The sequence below is a fragment of the Peromyscus leucopus genome, chromosome 4, assembly GCF_004664715.2.
Source record: "Peromyscus leucopus breed LL Stock chromosome 4, UCI_PerLeu_2.1, whole genome shotgun sequence".
In the NCBI taxonomy this organism is placed as follows: domain Eukaryota; kingdom Metazoa; phylum Chordata; class Mammalia; order Rodentia; family Cricetidae; genus Peromyscus; species Peromyscus leucopus.
This window is the reverse complement of record NC_051066.1, coordinates 10,654,230-10,675,588: the sequence shown is the minus strand read 5'-3', so window position 1 is coordinate 10,675,588 and position 21,359 is coordinate 10,654,230. Positions and strand designations below refer to the sequence as shown.

The 21,359-nt window shown below is 47.7% G+C and overlaps 1 protein-coding gene across 1 annotated transcript in view; it reads left to right on the top strand.

Moving 5' to 3' along the window:
* Ak8 (adenylate kinase 8) overlaps window positions 1-10,703 on the top strand; it is a 126,133-nt gene extending 115,430 nt beyond the window's left edge. The window contains exons 12-13 of the mRNA XM_028883338.2: window positions 4,539-4,619; window positions 9,938-10,703. Of these exons, the coding sequence (XP_028739171.1) occupies window positions 4,539-4,619; window positions 9,938-10,175 (319 nt within the window). The 3' untranslated portion in view covers window positions 10,176-10,703. The remainder of the gene's footprint in view (window positions 1-4,538; window positions 4,620-9,937) is intronic.
* The last annotated feature ends 10,656 nt before the right edge of the window (window positions 10,704-21,359 follow it).

The following is a 21,359-nucleotide window of genomic DNA, read 5'->3' as shown; positions in this document are numbered from 1 at the left end:
CTGAATCGGTGAGCTCTAGGAAAATGAGAGACCTGTCTCAAAGGAGGTGGGCAGGGTTCCTTAAGATGACCCTTGAGGATGTCTTATGGCTTCCATATGCTCAGCGGCTAAGAGCACTTGTTGCTTTTTCAGAGGACCGAATTCTATTCCCAGAACCCACGTGCCAGCTCACAGCTATCCATAATTCAGTTCCAGGGGATTTGATGCCCTCTTATGACCTCTGTGGGCACAGGTACATACATGGTACACAGACATAGATGCAGGTAAATCACTCATACACATTAAATAAAAATAATTAAATCTAAAAGAAGAAAAGAACTGGCTACTTCTGCTTTGTGCTCTTGGAACGCCATGAAATTTGCCATTGAAAGAGGACTACCCTGGTGTCATCTTCTCCTTCCATGTCCTGGATGATGCTTCCAGTCAAGCCCTTGTCCATCACTTGGCCTCCATCACTCCGTCATTCAGGGCTGCTTTGTGTTTTCACTGACAACTCCCCTCTTTCCTGGTCCTCCTCCACTGGTGGTCATGTGTAGTGACCTGAGAGGAAACACCGTGAGTCAGACCACGGCCAGAGACAGTCACAGATGGTCTGGACAGAAAGAGCCCTGGTGCCTTCCAGCACCAGGAGGCTCCCCATGGCAGTGCCTGGGTCTTGGATGTGCTGGAAGGAGGAGGCAACTTGAGCCTTTTTCAAGAAACTGTCTGTCTTCAGATGCCATACTTTCCCCTTAGGATGTCAGTTCCAGAGATCCTGGAGCAGCCAGGGCACCTGCACGTGTGTGTTGCCAGCTGTGCGTGTACTTCGTACTTCTGAGTTTGGGATACAAATGCTTGGCCAGATGTGTTTTGAATTTTTTTTTTCCATTCTGGCTTATTTTTTAATGTATTTTGATACACAGGTTTTTTTTTTTAATTACATTTGTTGCATGTGTGTTGCGTGTGTGTGTGTGTGTGTGTGTGTGTGTGTGTGTGTGTGTGTGTGTGTGTACGTATAGTGGTCAGAGGACTAGTTACAGCAATCAGGTGAACAGGGATCGTGAGAGCAGACATCCTTGCCCTGTTACCTTGTCAGAGAGAAAAAACGTTCAGTCCTTCACCTTTTGCACAGCGTTGGTGGTTGTGTTGTTGTTGTTGTTTTGTGAGCTGATCTGTCTTGTCCCCTCTCCTCATGTGTGGTGGCATGCACCTGCAGTTGTAACCCTCAGGAGCCTGAGGCAGGAGGATTGAGATACAAGGCCAGTCTGGGCTGCATAACAGTTGATGGCCAGCTAGGCTACATAATGAGATGCTGTCTACCTAGTCTAAAAATACAGTGATTTCATTTTAAATTTTATTTATTTGTTTATTTATTTATTTATTTGTTTTTTTTTTTTTTTTGAGACAGGGTTTCTCTGTGTAGTTTTGGTACCTTCATTCTAAATTTTAAATTGATTAAAAAATACTAGGCTTCCATTCCTGGATTAGAGCTCAGTTAATTGTAGTAATGAATTATTCTTCTGGTGTATTGCTGGACTTTTAATTTATCCTGAGCTATGCACACTGTATTGTACCAGTGATGTTTTGTGGAACTCTATGAACTGGAGTCATTAGGAAGCAGATGTGTCCACCTCAAGCCCATGGGCCACTTGCAGCCTGGATTAGTAAACATGAGTGTGAGTGTGTGTGTGTGTGTGTGTGTGTGTGTAAGTATATGTATAAGTGTGTTGTATAACTTGACTTGGTTCCTGAGTGTGAACTTTGTAGATAACAACATCCTGTTCAGTGTGGAAGAGTTGAATGAGCCTGATGGACATTGCAGTGGGCAAGAGCTTGTCCTGGTGCCGGCTGGCTAGCCTGCTGGGAACCAGCTGTGCCTGCCTTGTGGGGTGCCAGCAGGGTTGTGTGGAGACTGGCTGGAGGTGGCTGGTCTTCAGGGAGGGGAAGCTGGGCAAAGGGAGAGAAGGAGACCAGCCCTGGGAGTGGCTGGCCTGAGAAAGAACATCCCTCTCTGCTTTCCCCTTTATTGGTTAGCTGTTTTGTTCTTGAGTTCATACGTGTTCTAGTGTCTGATACCAAATGTGCCAGCTGTCTGTGTGGCTTGAATGCGAAAGGTCCCATAATTGGCTCATGTGTATAAACACTTGGTGCCCTTTGGGAACGTTCTGGAACCTTTAGGAGGTAGAGTCTTTCTAGCGGAAGTCTGTCACTGGGGCTTGGGGGCAGGCCTTGAGGCCAGCTTCCTGTTTGCTCTCCACTTCCTGACAGCGGAAACAGTGTGAGTGAGCAGCTGCCTCACTCTCCTGCCACTGTGCTTCCCCCCCCCCACACACCGTGATGCTTGCATCCTTGAACTGTGAGCCAGAATAAAGGCCTCCTCCCTCAGATTGCTTCTTGTCATGTGTTAGGTCACAGCAAAAAAGGGTCACCGGGCCTGGCTAGATGCCTCAGTGGGTGAGGGCACTTGCCAAGCCTGACGACCTGAGTTCAATCCCCGGGACCCACAGGTGGAAGAAGAGAACCGACTCCTACAAGTTGTCTGTAGAGGGTACGAGGTCCTTGTGCACACAGATAACCAATAAGGAAAACAGGAAAGTTAAACACATGGGCTTGTCTCTTCAAAGGAAGGAGATGTTTGCCTGGCTTCCACCTGGAATGCTGGGAAAGGATGTCGCTCACAACCTGGTGATCTTTTGCTATCTGTCGGGCCAGGCTTCACCTGAATCCCCCAGACTGTTACGGTTGCTTATCCCCGACATTCTCCTCCCCTCTAAACCTTGAGCATTGCTTCTCAGTCCATAAAGCCCATCCTCGTGAGAGATGCCATTTGTACCGTACGACAGCCTAAGTGACTTCTGTGTTATCACGGAGCCAGACCAATCCTGACTCCCACAGGCCTTGTGTTGACAAACTCAGTCATTCTCCCTAGACCCTTATCTTGAGCACTGTTTCTGAGTCAACAAGAACCCATCTTTATTGAAGAAACCGTATGTATGAGTTTCAATGTAGCTAGGGGGTGGTAGCACACATCTTTAATCCCAGTGCTTGGATCTCTGTGAGTTCAAGGCCAGCCTGATCTACAGAGAGAGTTCCAGGGCAGCCAGGGCTACACACACCACACACACACACACACACACACACACACACACACACACACACACAGTGTTTCAATGTTAACATGTTTTAAGCTTTGTTGTATCCATGGGAAAGAGTTAACTGTCATCAGAAAATGTTTCCCCAAAATTGTGCTGTGCTTAAATACAGCTAAAATAAACCATCTGGTGTCAGACTCCAGAAGTTTGAACCAGTGATGGCTAATTAAGTTGAGCTGAACTGAGTTTCATTTCTTGCCTCTCCAATAGTGCCTCCAGGGTCCCCCATAGTTGTTCTTTGACCTCTAATACAGATTGTGGTACATGCCCCCCACAACCTCCCAAAAAAAATGAATAAACAAAAGTTTTCTTTTTTTTTTTTTTTAAAGAATAACTTTGGGTAAGTGTTAGAAGGCACCCAGAGGAAGCCACCCTAAGCAAAAGAAGAGATTTACATAATTGTGTCAGTCAAACACTGAGGTATGAGCCTCAGGCAATGCTTAGCCCAAGTGTCCCCGGCCGCTCTCCGATGGCTCTGGGCAAGCTGCCTCTCCCGAGGCCCTCTGGGTGAGTCTGGGCTCCCGTTTCTTCCACTGTGAAGATGAAGTAGATGAAGCTCTCGTAGAAGGGACTGGAGCTGCCTTGCGCCTGCCTGGCTTGGCTTGGGTCTGCATCCTGCACCCGCCCCTGGAGCCAGGGGCCAGGGGTAGCCCTGAGCTCAGCCTAGCCTCTCCACAGCCCTGGTCACAGCCAAGCCACAGGCACGAAAGAGCCAGAAGGAAAAGGTATCTCCCCGCCAAGAGGAATGGAGCAGGCAGAGTCCAGGCACGGTCTGAAGAGCCGTATGTGGCTGCCTCCTGGAGCTGGGGCAGACCTTCTGCTCCCTGAGACACACACATGCACACCTGTGGAGAGTAATGCCAACCTTGGCGCTGTGGTGACAAAAGTCTGGCCTGGGTTCCCACTGGTGACCACGGTGACTGTTCTTGTCTTGACTGTAGCAAGATGTAGTTTTTGGAAGTTAATGAGTGGCAGCAGAGAGCCCAGTGCCCCACACGGCCACACAGGGAGACTTCAAGGGCAGGAGGAAGCAGGGGAAGGAGACAGGGTGGCCGGGGAACTTGGTTGTGGTTTCTGTGGGTAGGAGTGTACACGGCAGTGTAGGCTCCAGAGTGGCCAATGGATGATTCTGGAAGGCTCTGGGCAGTCTCTGGTCACCCTAGTATCTGGCATTGGGGTATTATTTGATAGTGAGTTTGGTAGAGAAGGAGGGTGGGGCTCTAGGCTCTGGGCTCTAGGTGGGTTTGCTATGTACCAGAAGTCATGTTGACAGGTCAGCTCTGATATCTCCACTGTCAGCGGGGGGGAAGGGAGCAGTAGTCTCCCCAGGATTAGCAGGCCCCGGCTGTCAAAGCTTTCCCAGGTCCAGACAGTAACAAACATGGCTGCTGTGGTGTCTCTCCGCAGGGTGTTCTTCCTGAACGTGCCGTTGGATTCCATCCTGGAGCGAATGACGCTGAGAAGGACTGACCCTGTCTCAGGAGAAAGGTTGGTCAGGGCTTCCTGGTGGCTGGTCATGGAGGGCCCTTGGTGGCCAGGCCCCCTGTATAGCTGCCTCTCCACTAAGGTGCTCAGTGCCTTTGTGGACCTCCTTCAGGACAGTGCTGGCTACTACAGACGGAGGCTAGAAACAGGGTGGTTTTGTGAGTTCTGGGCATGTCTTTTGGCTCCCTGTCGGCAAGAGTGAGGGAAGGAATGTACCAGGCCCTGCAGCAACACAATGGTTAAGTTTCTGGTCACTGTATCCCCAGCCCCCAGCTGGACTCCTGCTTCAGAGATGGCTGCACCAGATGGGCAGGCTGTTAATACTTAACAAATAGTGTTTGGAAGGATGAAAAAAGAACAGATGAAGCCGGGGAGATCTCAGAGGGTAAAGTGCTTGCCTTGAAAGCATGAGGACCTGAGTTCAGTCACTGGAACACATACACAGACACACAGACACACAAACACACACACACACACACACACACACACACTAAAAAAAAAAAACCCTTTGTGGTGGTATATGCCTTTAATCCCAGCACTTGGGACGAAGAGGCAGGTGGATCTCTGGCTTTTAGGCTAGCCCGGTCTACTTAGAGAGTTCCAGGATAGCCAGGACGACATAGAGGAAATCTTATGTGATGACTATTCTTTGGTTGTCAACTTGACTACATCTGGAATTAACTGAAACCCAAGTGGCTGGGTACACCTGTGATGGGTTTTCCTCCCTTCCTTCCTTCCTTCCTCCCTCCATTCCTTCCTTCCTTTCTTTCCTTTTTTTTTTTTTTTTTTTTTTTTTTTTTTTTTTTTTTTTTTTTTTGGTTGTTGTTGTTTTTGAGACAGTTTCTCTGTGTAATAGTCCTGGCTGTCCTGAAACTTGCTCTGTAGGCTAGGCTGGCCTTGAACTCAGCCTTGAACTCTTGCCTCTGCCTCCCAAGTGCTGTGATTAAGGCATGGGCCACTACTGCCCAGCAGAAGACCCACTTCTAATCCAGATCTTTTGAGGTGGGAAAGCCCACGTATAATCTGGACCACACCTTCTGCTGGCAGTTTATATAAAGGACATGGAAGAAGGAAGCTTGCTCTCTTTGCCTGCTTGCTCTTGCTCTCTCTGGCAAGTCCATTTCTTCCCTGGCATTAGAGTCTATTTCTTTGGGATTCTGGCATATACTGAAAACCAGCTGAGACATCCAGTCTCATGGACTGAACAACTACTAGGTTCTTGGATCTCCCATTTGTAGACAGGCATTGTTGGACTAGCTGGACCACAGCCTGTAAGCCATTCTAATAAACCCCACATATATATTCATCCTATCAGTTCTGTTCCTCTAGAGATCCCTGACAAAATACAGATTTTGGTACCAGGAGTGGGGTCTGGAACAGGAGAAGGCTCTGCATGCTGACCATTTGGCAGTTCTACCATTTGAACATTATGATTCAGCAGATTCAGCATGCTGACCATTTGGCTGTTCTACCATTTGAACATTATGATTCAGCAGGTTCAGCATGCTGACCATTTGGCTGCTCTACCATTTGAACATTATGATTCAGCAGACCTGATGGTACTTGAGGTGTCAGTGACAGACAGGGATGCTGTCTGGAGCCTTCGGCAAGCCCCTTTGGCAAGCTCTTCTGTGAACCATAGAAGAAACCTTTGGGATTATGGAGCAAGTCTCTGCCATTGTCTGCAAACAACTATTCCCTTTAAAAGACAACCTTTGGCCTGCTATTGGGTCTTAATGGAAACTGAACATTTGACAATGGGCCACCATGTTACCATGTGACCTGAGATGCTCATGGGAGCTGGGTGTTATCTGACCCACCAAGTCATAAAGTAGGATGTGCACAGCCACAATCCATTATCAAATGGAAGTGGTATATACATGATTGGGCCTGAGTAGGTCCTGAAGGCACAAAGCAAGTTACATGAAGAAGTTTCCCAAATGCCTATGGTTTCTACCCATTACAATGCCATCTGCTGCCAAGCATGCACCTGTAGCCTCATGAGGTGAGGAAGAGAAGACTAGGGCCTGGTTTACTAATGATTCTGCACATTATGCAGGCACCACTCAGAAGTGGACAGCTGTAGCATTACAACCCCTGTCTGGGACAACCCTGAAAGGCACTGGTGAAGGGAAATCTTCACAATGGGCAGAACTTTGCACAGTACATATTGTCATATACTTTGTTTGGAAGGAGAAATGGCCAAATGTATGATTGTTCACTGATTCATGGGCTGTAGCCAATGAATTGGCTGGATTGTCAGGGACTTGGAAAGAGCATGATTGGAAAATTGGTCAGAAAGACATCTAAGGAAGAAGTATGTGGATAGATCTCTCCAGATGGGCAAAGGATGTGAAGATACTTGTGTCCCATGTAAATACTCATCAAAAGGTGACATCAGTTGAGGACTTCAGTAATCAAGTAGATAGGATGACCCATTCTGTGGACAGTCAGCCTCTTTCCCCAGCCATTCCTGTCATTGCTCAATGGGCCCATGAACAAAGCGGCCATGGTAGCAGAGATGAGGGTTATGCACGGGATCAACAACATAGACTTCAACTCACCAAGGCTGACCTGGCTACAGCTTCTGCTGAGTGCTGGAGCTGCCAACAGCAGAGACCAACACTGAGCCACAGATATGACATCATTCCTGGGGTGACCAGCCAGTGACCTGGGCCACTGGACCACTGGACCTGGTCTACTGGACCACTTCCTCCGTGGGAAGGACAGTGCTTTATCCTTACTGGAGTAGATACTTATTCTGCTTATGGATCTGCCTTTCCTGTACATAATGTTGCTGCCAAAACCACCATCCACCACATTACAGAATGTCTTACCCACTGTCATGGTATTCCACACAGTATTGCTTCTGACCAGGAACTCACTTTACAGCCAGAGAAGTACAACAGTGGACCTACAATCATGGAACCCACTGGTCTTACCATGTTCCCCACCATTCTGAAGCAGCTGGCCTGGTAAAAAGATGAAGTGGCCTTTTGAAGACACAGTTACAGCACCAATTAGGTGGCAGCAGCCTGGAGGGCTGGGGCAGGATTCTCCAGAAGGCGGTATATACTCAGAATCATCATCCACTATATGGTGCAGTTTCTCCCATAGCCAGGATCTAGGGGTCCAGGAACCAAGGGCTGGAAAAGGAAACAGTTCTACTAACTATCACCTCTAATGACCCACTAGGGAAAGTTTTGCTTCCTGTTCATGTGGCCTCGGAGTTTTGGTTCCAGAGCGGGGAGGGCTCCTGCCAGGAGTCACAGCAAACACTCGATTGAACTAGAAGCTTGGACTGCCCCCTGGTCACTCTGGGCTTCTGATGCCTTTAACCCAACAGCCTAAGAAAGGAATAACAGTGTTAGGAGGTATGACTGATCCAGATTACCATGGGGAAATTGGATTGCTTCTCCACAATGGAGGGAAGAAGGACTATGTCTGGAGTGCAGGAGATCCTTCAGGGTGTCTCTTGGTGCTACCATGTCCTGTGATTAAAGTCAATGGTTAAAGTCAAACTAGAACAGCCTAATCCAGGCAGGATGGCAAAGGGTGCAGACCCCTCAGGAGTGAAGGTATGGGTCACTCCAGGAAGAGTCAAGACCTGCTGAAGTGCTTGCTGAGGGTACAGAATGAGTAGTAGAAGAATGTGGTTATAAATACCAGTTAAGGTCATGTGGCCAGTTGCAGACCAAGGATTATAATTGACATGAGTGTTTCTGTCATATTTTGTAAAGACTGTGTTTGTGCTGGCCAGGTGGTGGTGGCGCACACCTTTAATCCCAGCACTTGGGAGGCAGAGGCAGGTGGATCTCTGTGAGTTCAAGGCCTACCTGGTCTACAAAGTAGGTTCCAGGACAGCTAGGGCTACACAGAGAAATCCTGTCTTGAAAGAATAAAACAAACAAACAAAAAGAATATGTTTGTATAGATATTTGCATTTTCTTTCTTTGATTCCTTGTCATGTGATATACTATCAATCAAGAGAATATCAGTGGTTATCATATTTAAGTTTTGAGATACCAAAAGAATGTCCCTCAAGGGGCATTGCTATATATTCTAAAATTTACGATTTGTTTGTGTTGTATGAGGGATGGTTATATCATGTTAGGTGTAATTATGTTGTGGCTAAATATATTCTACATTTCTGATTTTTACATGGGATAATTATAGTTAGGTGTTATTATGACCTGGTTATTTTTTTTTTCACTTGAAAATTAAGCAGGACATAAGGAGATATAATTGTGTGTCAAGCTGATAAGGGGTGGACTTGTGATGGCTGTTCTTGGTTGTCAACTTGACTACAACTAGAATGAACTAAAACCCAAGAGTCTGGGCACACCGGCGAGAGATTTTTTTTCTTAATTAAAACATTTGAAGTGGGAGGGGTTGGGGATTTAGCTCAGTGGTAGAGTGCCTAGCAAGCGCAAGGCCCTGGGTTCGGTCCTCAGCTCTGGAAAAAAAAGACAAAATAAAATATTTGAAGTGGGAAGACCCACTTTTAATCTAGATCTTTTGAGGTGAGGAAGATCCACCTTTCATCTGGGCCACACCTTCTGCTGGAAGCCTATAGAAAGGACATGGAAGAAGGAAGCTTGCTCTCTTTGCCTGCTTGCTCTTGCTCTCTCTGGCAAGTCCATTTCTTCCCTGGCATTAGAGTCTACTTCTTTGGGATTCTGGCATATACTGAAGACCAGCTGAGACATCCAGTCTCGGGGACTGAACAACGACTGGATTCTTGAACCTTTTGTTGGTAGACAGCTGAAGCACAGCCTGTCAGCCATTCTGATACACGTCAGTTCTGTTTCTCTAGGGAACCCTGATGAATAAACCCTGTCCCCCCAAAACAAAACAAAAGCCAGGGGTTGCAAAGATGGGTGCATTGTGCTTTTCCAGGGGACTTGAGTTTGGGTCCCAGCACCCACCAAAGGGAGCTGACAACCACCTGGATTTCTAGTTCCAGGGAATCCAACTCTCTTCTGACCTCCAGCACCTGCACACATGTGACAGGGAGGAGGGGGCTTGCCAAGGTGAGAAAAGGAAAGAAGCAAAGAACCTGGGTTGTTCGTTGTTTGTTCTGTTTTCAGGTGGGGTCTCACTCCGTAGCTTTGGCTGGCCTGGAACTTATAGAGATCTGCCTGCCTGGGCCTCCTGAGTTCTGAGGTCAAAGGGGAAACAGGCTCTTCCTGAGCCCAGTCTAGGGTGTACCCAGCCGGCGCACGGCTGGCATTTGTGCCTGGGGGTAATGGCGACAGGGCAAGGGCACTCAAGCATGGTCGACAAGAGGACTGAGGCGCTGTCATCTGCTCCCCTCATAGGTTCCATCTCATGTACAAGCCCCCTCCCACCGTGGAGGTCCAGGCTCGTCTCCTGCAGAACCCCAAGGACTCAGAAGATTACATCAGGCTCCGAACGGACCTGTTCTTCAGGAACTCTGGGGACCTGGAGCAGTACTATGAGCGGGCCATCACCATCAACGGGGACCAGGACCCATACACAGTCTTCGAGTACATAGAGAGCGGGATCATTAATCCTCTGCCCAAGAAAGTGACCTGATATCGTGCAGAGCCATGAGCAAGCCCTGGAGACACTAGAATCCCTCGCCCACAACCTTCAGCCGACTGCCACCACCACCACCACCACCACCACCACCACCACCCCACCCCCACCCCAGCCAATAAAGATTCTAGGCACAACCTCAGGTAGCCCTCTTGTGGAGTCTGAGAACACAGGGCAGAGGACGCCCACGGAGGGGGCGCAGTGGCACACTGGATGCTAGGTCTCCCTCTAAAGTCAGGTGTGGATGAAGCCCACCCCAAGGAGCAGCAGCAGCACCCCACTGTGGGTAACTGGGTGGGTGCACTGGTCATGTTCTATAGCAGAATGGAACCAATAGCATGGATATCTATTACAAAAGGCATTTAGTGATTGGCTTACGTGACACCCGCTAGGCCAGCAATGGCCATCTGCATGCTGGAGAGTCTGAGAACCTCACAGCTGCTTAGTCCACAGGGCTAGGTAATCTAGATGTTTCAGTGTAGCAGGAATCTTAAAAGTTCTTATTAATAAAATCAAACCTGAGCCAGTTATTGGGGTGAATGCTGGAAGGTCAGAGAAGCAGAACAAGCCACAGCTTCCTCACCTTGCCAGTTCCTCAGCTGATCCTATTTCCTCAGACTGGAAGCCTCTGGGTCCTCATATCCAAATGGATCTCAGCTGAACTGCTGCTAGAAGCCTAAAAGCTTAACCAGCCAAATGCTTCTAGTTTCTGGTCCTCAAGCCTTATATACCTTTCTGCTTTCAGCCATCACTCCCTGGAATTAAAGGCTCACTTCTTGGGATTAAAGGCGTGTGTCACCATGCCTGGCTGTTTGCATTGTGGCCATGAATCCCAGATGAATTTCTGCCTCTGGAATGCTAGGATTAAAGGCGTTATTGCCAACATTTTCTAGCCTCTGTGTCTAGTGGCTGTTCTGTCTCTGACCCCAGATAAGTTTATTAGGGTGCACAATATTTTGGGGAATACAATACCACCACATTTCAGTCTGGTGCTGGAGGCAGGGAGGATTCCTGGAGAGCCACTGGTCTTCGGTCCACACTGGAAGGTCGATAAAACTCGGTTCTGATATCAGTAGAGCATGGTAGGAGTGGTAGCAACAGGGCAGATGCATCCATAAGCAAGAAATGAAGGCACTCAGGCGAAGCAGGCCTGGTTTTCCCTCACACACGAGGTGTTTCCCACTCTGGGGAGGGCTGCCCTCCTCAGCTAATCCCCCCAAAGAGACATGGCCCTTTGCTGATCCCAGGCCCAGTCAAGTTGACAACCATGTTTAACCACCACAGAGTTAAACTCACTCTTCACAGCCTCTCTGTCCCTCACTAGCAGAGGTGGAGTGATAATCACAGGTGCCTCTCAGTAACCCAAAGGATCCAGTGGGGTGATCGGCAGAGCGCCCAGTCCAGTGAGGACACATGTGAGTTCTGCTTTAGAGCTTCAGCACTGAGCTAAATGCAATGGCACCCAGCACTTGGGAGATAGAGACAAGAGGATCAGGAGTTCAAGGCCAGTCTCCTCTGGTTACATGGTTCGAAGGTTATTCTGTACTGCAGCAAACTCTTGTCTCAAAAAGAAAAACATGTCACCCAGTAGAACTCTCTGGAATGAGGGACATTGCTTCCATCTGCACTGTTCATGTTGGCAGCCTCTGGCCACAGGAGGCTCCTGAGGCACCTGTAATATGGTTGTGCCATGGGAGAGGTGTGTTTTAAGTTTTATTTAGCTTTTACACATTTGAATTTAAACAGCCTTTCGAGGCTGGCAGCTGCTCTATGAACAGTGTGTGTGTGTGTGTGTGTGTGTGTGTGTGTAGGTGATGGGAAGGCTGGGGAGGTGTTGTGAGGCCGAGGCACCAGTCATCCCCTCTCCTCTGTATAACCTGCAAGCCCCACAGCAGGGGCCTGGACGGAGAGACCGGGGTTTGATAGTGTGACTGGAGTTCCTTTCACACCTCCTTCTATCATCTCATCCTTCAGGCAGGTCCTTAGGTGTCCCACATGCAGATGCAAGAAGGTAACTCCCTTACTTAAGGTCACCTGTCTCCAAGACTGACCTTACACCCAGGATTCCCGGGACTGGGCTGACCTCAGAGTCTAGCACTTAGGGCTCTGGGAAGCTCGGAGACCCTGGGACTGATGCCTAAAGGCCCTTCTGGCTTAGGACAGCTCAAAGCCCACTTAGCAGAGCTTTCCCCTAGGCCTGTCTCAGCTAGGAGCATGACTTACCTTCTGTGCCTCCCTCTCTGCTGAGTGCCTCGGCTCCATTTCCCCAGGCTGTCGGACCCTGAGCACCACCTCCCGAATCTCCACCAGGGTCTCCCCACCAAGGTCCCCTGCAGTACCCACCCTGAAGCTTATTTGACACTACATACTCATTTCAGTACATGTTCAGCTTGCCAGGGCTCCCTGCAGGGTGTTAGAAAATATTCTCAGTGTCACACAAAGAAACACATTAATAAAGTAAAAGTGACGGTAGGACACTTCCTTTCCACAAAAAGTGTGTGTCACAATCCAAACCAACACGCTGGCCAAAATGCTGTCTTTTTTTGTATGGGTATTTTGTCTACATAGTGAGCTCCAGACCAACCAGGCTTCATAGTAAGACTGTCCTAAGGTTACTATGGCTATAATGCTGGAGAAGGAGCTGGGAGTTCTACATCTGGATCTGAAGGCAGCAGAAGGAGACTGTGAGCCACATTGGGTGGAGCTTGAGCATATAAGACCTTAAAGCCTACCCCCACAGTGACACACCTCCAACAAGGCCATGCCTCCTAATCGTGCCACTCCATATGGGCCAAGCATTCACATGAGTCTGTAGGGGCCATACCTATTCAAACCACCATAGACTCATATAGTTCAGACTGGTCTTGAACTCCCTGTGTAAACAAGGATGACTCTCTGAACTTCTGATCCTCCTGCCTGTTCCTCCCTCCTGAGTGCTGGGATTACAAGTATATATCACCACATCTGGTTTCCTTAGCTTTGGAGATAGAACCCAGGGCTTCCTGCATGGTATGTGTCTTAGTTAGGGTTTCTATTGCACCATGACCATGGCAACTCTTTTTTTTTTTTTATGCCAAATGCTGTTTATTGAAGAAGGGAAGAGGTCTTAAATACAGGCTTACAGCACAATGGGAGGTCCCCGGAGGGCAGAAGTTTGCTACTGATGTTTTACAATGTTGCATCTAAGCTGTTAACGCCCATTATTCAGGATACATAGACAAGGAACTTCCCTTAAGCATTCAGGAGGGTGGAACCAGGCAGGGAATTAGCATAGGGCTGATATCAAGGTCAAGGTCAGCAAGTGAGGCAACAGTTACCCAAAAGAGGGGCCAGGGCCCTACAGGTCCCCCTTTTACTAAAAAATAAGCTTCTGACTTAGGTTGTGTGGGACGTCAGCAGGTCACCTTACCCGTCATGGAGACGCCTGCCTAGGCCACACAGGCGCTCTGTCTTAGGTTGGTGAGCACCGCCCAGGTATTACCCGCCTCTGAATACTCATTATCATACAGGCTCAATCGTGTGTGAGCTGCAGAGTTAACTGCTGGACCATGGCAACTCTTACAAAGGAAAACACTTCATTGGGGCTGGCTTACACTTCAGAGATTTAGTCCATTATCCTCATGGCAAGAAGCATGTCAGCATGCAGGCAGACATGGTGCTGGAGAAGGAGCTGAGAGTTCTACATCTGGATCCACAGACAGCAAAAGAGACCAGTGTCCCACACTGAGCATGGCTTGAGCATATGAGACCTCAAAGTCTGCCCCCACAGTGACACACTTCCTCCAACAAGGCCACACCTCCTGAAAGTGCCACTTCCTATAGGCCAAGCATTCAAACATATGCACTCTGCCAAATGAGACACATCTCCAGTCCAGCAAATACTTGTTGAGCCATGTCCCCAGCACTAGGTAGATAGTAGAAGAAAAAGGACACAGTTGCTGTGCTCATGTGACTGGCATTTTTTATAGAGAGATAGTAAAAGTGAGAGAGAGAAAGAAAAAAATCTCATCTCTGATGGCCCCATTAAATAGTTGCATCCTCTCATCGGGCTTACTTCTTTTTACCTAGGGCTGTCAGTCAAAGTTCCTGAGACTTGGGAGGATTATGGCTAGTGTAGTGGTTTTCCCAGGGGAGGAGGAAAGAGGCAATTTAGATGCAGCCACACTCCTGTGAGATCCCATGGAAGGCAAAGGTGCCTTAGATGTTGAGTTTTAAGGCACATTAAAGAGGTTCAGGGGCATAAAAAAAAGCCATATAGTTGACTACAGAATTAACTTCCATTTTTTAAAAACATAATGATAGATACCTTTCATTATTGAAATATGTTCCTTGTTTTTAAAAAAAAGTAAGTAAAAATATGGTGACAGAACACACAGGAAGAAAAATGCCATCCTCCCCCTGACCAAACCTTCAATGATCATCACTGTGGTGACCACAGGTAAATCCCTGGAATTTGAGTTGTAGGGGAGGGTGAGTGGATGGATGGATGGATGGATGAATGGATGGATGGATGAATGAGTAGGTGGGCTAGTGAAAGATGAATAGTTTGGTAAATGGATGGGTGGGTGAAGGATGATGAATAGGTGGGTAGATGAATGGATGTAAATGGGTAGATGGGGGGAAGGAATGGATGTGTGGGTAGATAGAAGGATGAGTGGTGAGTGTGTGGGTAAGTGGATGGATGGATGGATAGATGGGCACAATTTTGTGATTGTATTGCTTATATGTTTTTAATAGTTTGTGTGTAGGTGCATGTACATGTCTGTGTTTGTGCATATAGACCAGAGGTGGGAGTGTTCCTCAGTTGCTGTCCATCTTCCATACCAAGGCAGGGTCTGCTGCTGAACATAGGGTTCACCGACTTGCACAAATCTAGCTTGCCAGTTTGCTCCCCTGTGTTGAGATTACAGGCAGGGCATGACTACCTGGCATTTCTGACGTTTACAGGTGATGGGGATCTTGTCACAGGTGGCAAGCACTCTGTGCTAAACCATCTCCCCAGCCCTGTGCCATCTGCCTACTTTCAAGGTCTTTCCCTTCATACCATGAGAATCTTCAGTTTGCTTGAGTAGCTAAGTTAACAGCTACATATTGTGGACTATGGGGGCGGGGGGGGGGGTCCAGCCCCTCTATAGTCCCCTCCAAGGGTCCAGGTAGAATCTACAACCAGCTGATAATTTAATCTTTGATGATAGGAAATGGATCTACGTACACAGAACTCCTTAGTCCATTACTTTATTATTCTGAGTCAGTTCTCTCTACACAGCTTCTATTCTTTTCTCATGCCCAGCTCCTTTCTTGCCTGATTTCTATTTGCATTTATCTGCCGTCCCCTCTAAGTTCTATCTTAATCCTCTCATCTTAGTTCTGCCCCATTTAGGTTCTTATCAATCTAGTTCTTTCCCACCTCCTCTCCTCTCCCATCTCCTTCTTTCTCATCTTGTTCTTCATCATCTTCCATCTTGTTCCTCTAGTACTCACTTTTAGCCCTTCAGTTTAGTTCTTCCCATCTAGTCCATTCCTCTCCAGTTCTTACCCATCTAGTTCTTCCGTTCTCCTTTTTCCTCTCTCTTGCCTCCTCTCAGTCTTATCCTTATTCTCTCAGTTCTTCCCAAGTCTCTCAGAAATCCAGTTAGAAACCCAAGCTATAGCAATCCTCTGGCAGAGTAAGGTCACCAGGCTTGAATTCTTACAGGGTCATAAAGGCAGATAAGAGTTTTCCTCAGGCAGTGACTGTCAGGCTTTCTTTTTCAGCCCCAAAGGGGAATGGTAAAGGAGGAGGTCAACTGAGAACTAATGATCGGTTAGTATATCAAAAAGGGAATTTATGTGCTCAATCTACATTCCTAGAAGTGGTTAGGTAAGAAATTAGGAGTCTATAATGTTAGTAAAACTGTATAAGAAAGGAGGATCTCAGCTTGAATTACACAAGAAATAAAGCTATCCGCCTGACCTAGGAGGCCAGCGTTGTTTCCATAAGGGTGTTACCTTAGTTCAGGAGATTGTTTGGCCTTGGATGCTTGATAGGTATTTTAGATAAATACACTGCTAGGAGTTCTTGGAATTACATAGCATACAAGAAAATCGTTGTAAGAACCAGCTTATATATATATACAAAAGCTAAATTATCACCAAGACTTCTTAAGCCATGGTCTGACCTTCAGAAAAGTTCTGACTTTTCCAAGTAGTAGCTTTTGTGATAGTAGCTGGGCTCCATTATATTTTCCTGCGGCTTGCAGTAGCTACACATCCTGCTTTTCCTCACAGCTAGAGAACATAATTCTAGCCAGTGAAAATATCCAGGAAAGCTGCTGTTTTCCTCATTGCAATGATAGGGCACTGGGCATGATAATAGACACCTGTAATCCCAGCCTTGGGGAGGTTGAAGCTGGAGGATAATATATTCAAGGTCAGTCTGAGCTACCAAGTGAGACCCTGTCTCAAAGACAGTCAGGTAGAGGTTGGGGCCAGCCTTTAATTCCAGCACTCTGGAGGCAGAGGCAGGCGGAATCTCTGTGAGTTTGAGGCCAGCCTGGTCTACAGAGTGAATTCCAGGATAGCCAGAGCTACACAGAGAAACTTTGTCTCGAAAAACAAAACAACAAAACCAGAACCAATGGCTGGTGGGAATCACTGTCCACTCCTGGGAGGTGTGGACATCAGTTCCCTGCAGCACCTTAAGCCCTGTGCCCAGGCCTGGGTCTCAATCTTTCTAGGTTTCTGTGCTGATCATCCAAGGCAGGGGGAGAACTTAGCCTCCCTGGAGACCTAGGCTGTGTGGAGGAGTGGTCAGCACCTGAACAAGAAGCAGCTTTGGGTGGGAAAAAGAAGCACAGGCTGTGGGAAGGCATCTGCTTCCTTCCTCCCAGTGAGGGCAAGAGCCAGAGAGGGAAGGAACTGAGGCCTCCTGCCTCCAGCCATGTGCCTTCTGCCATACCCATTTTATAGATGGGGAGACTGACAATTTCATAACCAGAGTCCTGAACCCGCTGCAGCTGCTGCTGCATTTTCTTCACTGATGTCAGAACCAGATTCTTCAGGCTTCTCATGTAGACTAAAGACCATCAGCTCACTGGGAATCCTCCAGGCCTTCAATGTCAGATTGGGACTGCTGGGGCAGTCAGCCTTGTGGAATGAGCAACTACTGGCTCCCTTTCCAGTGTGAGTCAGCCATTGTGGGACTGCTCTGGCCATTTCATGTAAATCAATCTAATAAATATTATAAACAAATATAATAAGTATAAACTATACATATTAATATAAGTGTATCAATGTAATTCATATAAATATAATATACATAATATGTGTGATATATTGTGTATATGTATGATATTATATGTGTAGGTATGTATATGTGCATATATGTATAAATGTACTTATATATTACTATGTATAATATACATACTACATGTTATATATGTAATATAATCATATAATATAGTGATATATTAATTATATATTTTATACATAATATATAAATATAATACATAAGTAACATTTATTAGATATAGTATAAATATAATTTAATGTGTATTAAATACATATTAAGAGGATTATTATATTGTATATTTACTATTATATTTATTATAGATATATCCATTCTACTGGTTCTGTCTTGAAAGCCCTAATAGTTGTGCTGAGATAGCTCAGCTGGTAACGTGCTTTCCTTGCAAATCCAAGGGTCTGAGTTTTCCCTCCAGAACCCGTCTTAGAAACAGCGAGGTGCAGTGGCCTATGCCTGTAATCCCAGCACTGGGGCGAATCCCTGGGGCTCAGTAGCCCAGCCAGCCAACCCTGCTTGGCCAGCTCCAGACTGGGAGATAAGCGTAATGTGCTTTTAAGCCCTTGGTCTCCCCATTATGTTTAAAATCAAATAATGCCCTCATGGTCCACCTCTGTACCTCACCCCTAAGGACACCAGGGTCTATCGGTCTGGCCAGACAGCGCAGCACTTAACCTCCTGAGAACGGCTGGTCACTTTCTCATTGAGGGCCATCGCCTGGTCTCCGCTATTCCAGAATCGTATCATGAGGGACAAGGGAATCTCATCCTTGTCTCATCGTTACTGTCAAACCTGTGCTGTTCGAATTTTAGATGGTGTTTTAATAAAAAACCCAGAGCCGGATATCAGGGTGAAAGCTGAAAGGTCAGGGAAGCAGAGCAGCCACTACTAGTTCTTACCTCTACGAAATCCTCATCCTGAAGACAGCCTAAATAAAGAGAGTGAGTTCCTGTCTCCTCACGCCTTATATACCTTTCTCTGCCCTGCCACATTACTTCCTGGGATTAAAGGCGTGTGTGCTTCCCAAGCAAAGGCATGAGATCTCAAGTGCTGGGATTAAAGGTGTGTGCCACCACTGCCTGGCTCTGTTTCTCTCCTATACTGGATCCATCTCATGTAGCCCAGTGTGGCCTTGAACTCACAGAGATCCAGTCTGCACCCCTCCCCCCGAGTGATAGGATTAAAAGTGTGTGCCACCACTGCCTGGCCTCTATGTCTAATCTAGTGGCTGGCTCTGTCCTCCGATCCTCAGACAAGTTTATTAGGGTACACAATTAGGGTACACCACCGTCCTGGGCTGGATCACAGCCACCACTGGCCTCTCCCTGACCCCCATGCTGGACCCCGGCTTTTGCTGAGGTTCTCCGTTCTCTCTGGAGGAGACAGATAGCTGCTGGTTGTCTGCCTCTCTCTGGCAGAGGAGCACTTGGGCCCCTCCCTCAGCGTGGCAATGAGGCGGCACTGGTGTCTGCGTCACTGTGGCTGCCTTAGGATCTGATCCTTGGACTAGCCATGTCCTGTGCTCTCCTTCCTCCTTCCTCAACTTCCAAGGCTTGTAGCTCTTTAGTTACTGTCTAGCCTGTTCCCCCCACCCCGCTCCTGGAGCTCGGACTGAAAGCACGTTTTGTTTTCTTGTTGGCAGTGCTTGAGATTGAACCCAAGGCCTTGTGCTTGCTGAGTAAGTACCGACAAGCTACACTCCACTCCCTGAGACTAAAAAGGAACTGAGTTTTTGACCTGGGGGGGGAGGGGAGGGGAGCCTCAGAAGAGATGTCCAGTGATGGCAGGCACTCTCCATCCTTAAAGGGGAGCCATGTCTGCTAGAACCCGGGATTGGGTGTTTCCAATAGCACCCAGCTGGATCTCAGCACCCTCACTCCTCAGGTCTGATGGGTCTGGAAAGCCTTGGCTGTGACTGCAGCTCCCTGGACGCACACAGGTTTTGGGGGGACCTGCTTCTGTCTGGTGAGGAAAACCCAATCCTCTTCTGAGGCTACTGATGGTGTCAGTGGCTTCTGGTTAAGCCTTCACTCCACCTTGGCATGTCCCTGAACGCAGGTGGTTAGGATGCGGACAGTTAATTTGGAAGGGAATTCAAGTGAGGAAGCCAGCCGGGAAAGGAGAGCACTGTCCACCCATGGGAAGGCTCACTTCCTCCCCTTTGAAGGTTAACTGAGCCGTGCTTTGAGAGGACGCCAGTGCAGTGGCCACCCTGCTATATGCCTAAGGAACTCAGCCCAAACTCCTCTCCTGAGAGGGTGAGACAGCTGTGCCAAGGCTGATACTCCCAGCAGCTGCCCAGACCAGCAGGCCAGGCACACAAGCAGAGGCTCCACAGAACACAGACAGGGTTATCACAGATGAGCTTATCACTGGACAGTTTTTAAAAAGGAGGCCAGGTAAGCAGAGGGATGGCTACCAAAGAATGCAAGCTGGTTGTCAGGCTCCTCCCAGACCTGTACAAGTCCTCCAGGTAAGTCTGTGGCTAATGATGGCTGGAGCCACAACCCAGCACAGGGGACATCCACCACTTGGTGCTTCACCAAGAGCATGTTCCCAGTGTCACTATTTAACTGGCATTGTTAACAGTCAGGGGGTCTAGGCTAACATGATGATCAGTGGATAAAAGCCCTTACCACACACACTACACACGAGCCTGACAACCTGAGGTTCAACCCCTAGAGCCCACAAAAAGGTGGGGGAACCAGCTCCACAAAGTTGTCCTTTGACCTCTACACTTACGGTACATCCCCTTCCCAATCACATGTAGACAGTAAATTTATTTAAAAAAACCACCTGGGATCTGGGGCATGGGATGTTGCTCAGTGATTGCTGGCCAGGCATGTGGCATGTGTGAGGCCGAGCAGCTCAATCCTCAGCACCACACTTTTTTAAAAAAAAGCATTGATGCTTTAACCTATTGGTAAATAGATTAATTTCCCTTACATTCCCAAAGTTTTTCCTGGAATAAGCTACTGTGGTGGCTAATCATGGTTGTCAACTTGACACATCTGGGAAGAAGGAATCTCAATTGAAAAGTTGCCTCTGCTGGGAAATGGCGCTCGCCTTTAATCCTGGCACTCAGGAGGCAGACGCAGGTGGATCTCTAAGTACGAGGCCAGCCTGGTCTACAGACACAGTTCCAGGACAGCCAGGTTTACACAGAGAAAGTCTTGTCTTGGGGAAAAAAAAATAGGAAAGTTGCCTCCATTGGATTGGTTTATAGATACGTCTGTTGAGCATGTTCTTGATTGCTAATTGCTGACGAGGGCCCAGCCCAGCGTGGGTGGTATCATCCCTAGGCAGGTGAGCCTGGGCTGTAAGAAAGGTAGCTGACCAAACCAGTACGTGGGTTTCTGCCTTAAGCTCTTGCTTCCTTTGATGATGGACTTGAAGCTGACCCTGCAAGCGGAAGCAAGCCTTTGCTCTCCAGGTTGCTTTGGTCATGGTGTTTACTGCAGCAACAGAAAGCGGCCTATAGCTGCCTTTAAAGTGCTGAATGGCCACCAAGGAAGTGGCTGGTGGCCAGTCTCTAACTTCTTCCTTTCTCCTCTGTGGGAGTCTGGTACCCTGACAGATGGTACTGGATTTAGAGGTGTCTCACTCAGCCTTGCTGTTAACTATGCGAATTCCAGAAAATAGACACACAATATACAAATACTTTTTTTAAAGTATTTTACTCATTTAAGTGAGAGCAGTTGAGGGAATAGTGGTGGCTCTGCATACAGAAGGACTCAGTATGAGGTTGCTCCCGACTACAGAGCTGCTGAGACTACAGCACTCCACAACACACCTTACATACTAGGATCACTAGGGCAGCTGTGGGGCCCCAAAGCAGAACACTCTAAGAGAAGGGGGCTTTCATTCGTGCGGTAAGCAGCCAACCTGGCAGGAAACAC